The sequence below is a fragment of the Triticum aestivum genome, chromosome 6B, assembly GCF_018294505.1.
Source record: "Triticum aestivum cultivar Chinese Spring chromosome 6B, IWGSC CS RefSeq v2.1, whole genome shotgun sequence".
Taxonomy (NCBI): Eukaryota; Viridiplantae; Streptophyta; class Magnoliopsida; order Poales; family Poaceae; genus Triticum; species Triticum aestivum.
The window spans coordinates 603,066,597-603,069,508 of NC_057810.1; the positions used below are offsets into that span (position 1 = coordinate 603,066,597).

At 54.4% G+C, this 2,912-nt stretch overlaps 1 protein-coding gene across 1 annotated transcript; it reads left to right on the plus strand.

Moving 5' to 3' along the window:
• Nucleotides 1-128: 128 nt before the first annotated feature.
• On the plus strand, nucleotides 129-1,971 carry LOC123139449 (isoflavone 2'-hydroxylase-like). The gene is made up of 3 exons (XM_044559254.1): nucleotides 129-1,100; nucleotides 1,186-1,544; nucleotides 1,619-1,971. Exons 1-3 carry the CDS (start codon nucleotides 129-131, stop codon nucleotides 1,878-1,880), a joined length of 1,593 nt encoding a protein of 530 aa, XP_044415189.1. The 3' UTR covers nucleotides 1,881-1,971.
• Nucleotides 1,972-2,912: the final 941 nt, after the last annotated feature.

Sequence of the window (2,912 nt, forward strand, 5' to 3'; positions counted from 1 at the left end):
ACTCCACGTCCTAAAACAGTAATCGTTGAAGCCACGTGGCTCTTGTCTGCTTCACGATGATTGATAGATGTGTTTCGCCATATGTAAAGCATCAACAGAGCACAACCCAAGATTAATCCAGCAGAACCATGGCCATTAATTTGCTCCCGGAGTCTAGCATGGATGGTACTACGTTGCGCGCCGCCATCTTGGTCACCGTCCTCCTCCTGGCGCCACTGTTGGCACTGATGCATCGACGAAGCGGCAGCCCTCGCCGTAAACTGCCGCCGGGACCCGTCCCTCTCCCCGTGGTCGGCCACCTGCACCTCTTCAAGAAGCCGCTGCACCGCACCCTCGCGCGCCTCGCCGCTCGCCACGGCGTCGTGCTCGGCCTCCGTTTCGGCTCCCGCAGCGTGCTCGTCGTGTCCTCGGCCCAGGCCGCCGAGGAGTGCCTCGGCGCGCAGGACGTCGCGTTCGCCAACAGGCCGCAGCTGCCGTCCGGTGGGATCCTCTCCTATGACTGGTCCACCATGGGCACCACCAACTACGGGCCATACTGGCGCCACGTCCGCCGCATCGCCGTGACCGAGATCATGGCCGCGCACCGGGTGGACCACTTCGCAGACGTGCACGTGCGCGAGGCGCGCGCCATGGCGCGGGGCCTCTTCCACGCGGCTCGTGGCGCCATGGGGCAGCGGGCCCGCGTCGAGCTCAAGTCGCGCCTGTTCGAGCTGCTCTTGAACACCATGATGGGCATGATCTGCGAGAAAAGCCACCACGGCGCCGGTAGCGTGACCATCGACGCGGGGGTGAGAGAGGAGGCGCGGTGGTTCAGGGAGATGGTGGAGGCGGCGATGACACTGAGCGGTGCGTCGACGGTGTGGGACTTCCTGCCGGCGGCGCTGCGGTGCCGGTGGCTGGACGTGGGCGGGGTGGGGCGGCGGCTGTGGCGGCTGCGGGAGAGCCGGACCAAGTTCCTGCAGGGGCTGATCGACGAGCAGCGGAAGGAGATGGAGAAGGGGGAGGAGGGACGGAGGAGGAAGATGATCGGGGCGCTGCTCTCCATGCAGCACAAGGACCCCGAGGCGTGCCCGGACCAGCTCATCCGCTCCTTGTGCATAGTGAGTGAGTCATCAATCACCATTGTCCACAGCTTTGACGAAACCTCATGGCTTGCTTCCTTCGTTTTCTCACTCCGATCCCAAGAGCTCCTTCGAAGCCGGGACGGTCACGTCGGCGGACACCATCGAGTGGGCGATGTCGCTCCTGCTAAACAATCCCGAGGTGATGCTGAGAGCGCGCGAGCAGATGGACGCGTGCATTGGAGAACCACTGCGGCTGCTCGAGGCGACCGATCTCCCGAACCTGCCGTACCTCCGATGCATCATCATGGAGACCCTCCGGCTGTACCCGCCGGCGCCGCTTCTCGTCCCCCACGAGTCATCCGCCGACTGCACCGTCGGGGGGTTCTACATTCCCCACGGGACGATGCTCCTCGTCAACGCGTTTGCCATCCACAGGGATCCTCAGCTCTGGCATGAACCAGCAAGCTTCGTTTCCGAGAGGTAGTGGTGCTAAATTAGCATGGCAGATGTAGTGATGCTAACTCAATCTTGTGTCTGTGTACATATTTCGGCAGGTTTGAGGATGGGAGAAATGGAGATAAGATGGTGATCCCATTTGGCATGGGTAGACGACGATGCCCGGCCGAGCAATTGGGCATGCAAATGGTTGGCCTTGCTCTTGGGACGATGATTCAGTGCTTCGACTGGGAGAGGGTGGAACAAGACCTTGTTGACATGACTGAGGGGTCTGGTCAAACCATGCCAAAGCACTTACCTTTGGAGGCTTTCTATCAGCCTCGAGCTTCAATGGCTCTTCATCTTCCCAGGATAGAGTAATTGTTGTTGTGTAATATATACATGGTTGTTTCATTGTACTACATAGTACTCCCGCGCGTTGATGCAAGAATTTTTAGCATCTTCATCTTCCCAGGATAGAGTAATTGTTGTTGTGTAATATGTACATGGTTGTTTCATTGTACTACATAGTACTCCCGCGCGTTGATGCAAGAATTTTTAGCAATAAACTTATCATGAATAAAATTGTAATATGTTCTCGTTGTTTGTCATTGGTAGCAGACCTAGCACTAAATTGGAGAATGGTTGTATGTTAGGCTGCCCGTAGTGGGTAATATCATAACTTAATATAATGCATATGATACTAGTGTATAATACTATTTTTCTAATGCATAATATCATATATTAGTATCACAGATGACCTTATTTATTGCCATGCATTTTTTCGACCTACAAAGGATTACCGTTTCTAAATCAGAGAGAGAATCTGGGAGTATTTATTTCTGGTGGACAAGTGCATGAAAAGCTACTCTCATTTTTACGTATGCAACAGCTAGCAGCTAATACATATGAAGTCCCCCTTCATATGTAGTAGCACTCATCTTTATTTTCATCTATTCATCAAGACTTGATCGGCATATGAAGTCTTCCTTCACATGGACTTTGATACCATTGGCAGGATGACACTAGTAGAAAAGAGGGCTTTGGTCCACCCTGGGTTAGCCCATTAGTCCCGGTTCAGTCTAGAACCGGGACTAATGGGGGCATTAGTCCCGGTTCGTGCGCCAAGAGGCCACGTGGGCCATTTGTCCCGGTTCGTCTGGACCTTTTAGTCCCGGTTGGTGCCACGAACCGGGACTAAAGGGTGCGATGCCCATTAGTCCCGGTTCGTGGCACCAACCGGGACTAAAGTGTTATACCTTTAGTCCCGGTTCGTGCCACCAACCGGTACTAATGGGATTTGAGGCATTAGTACCGGTTCATGGCACGAACCGGTACTAAAGGTCCCATTTTCAAACTCTACCCCCCTCCCCTTGGATCGCCTTTTCAGTTTAAAAAAATTAAAAAAATGAT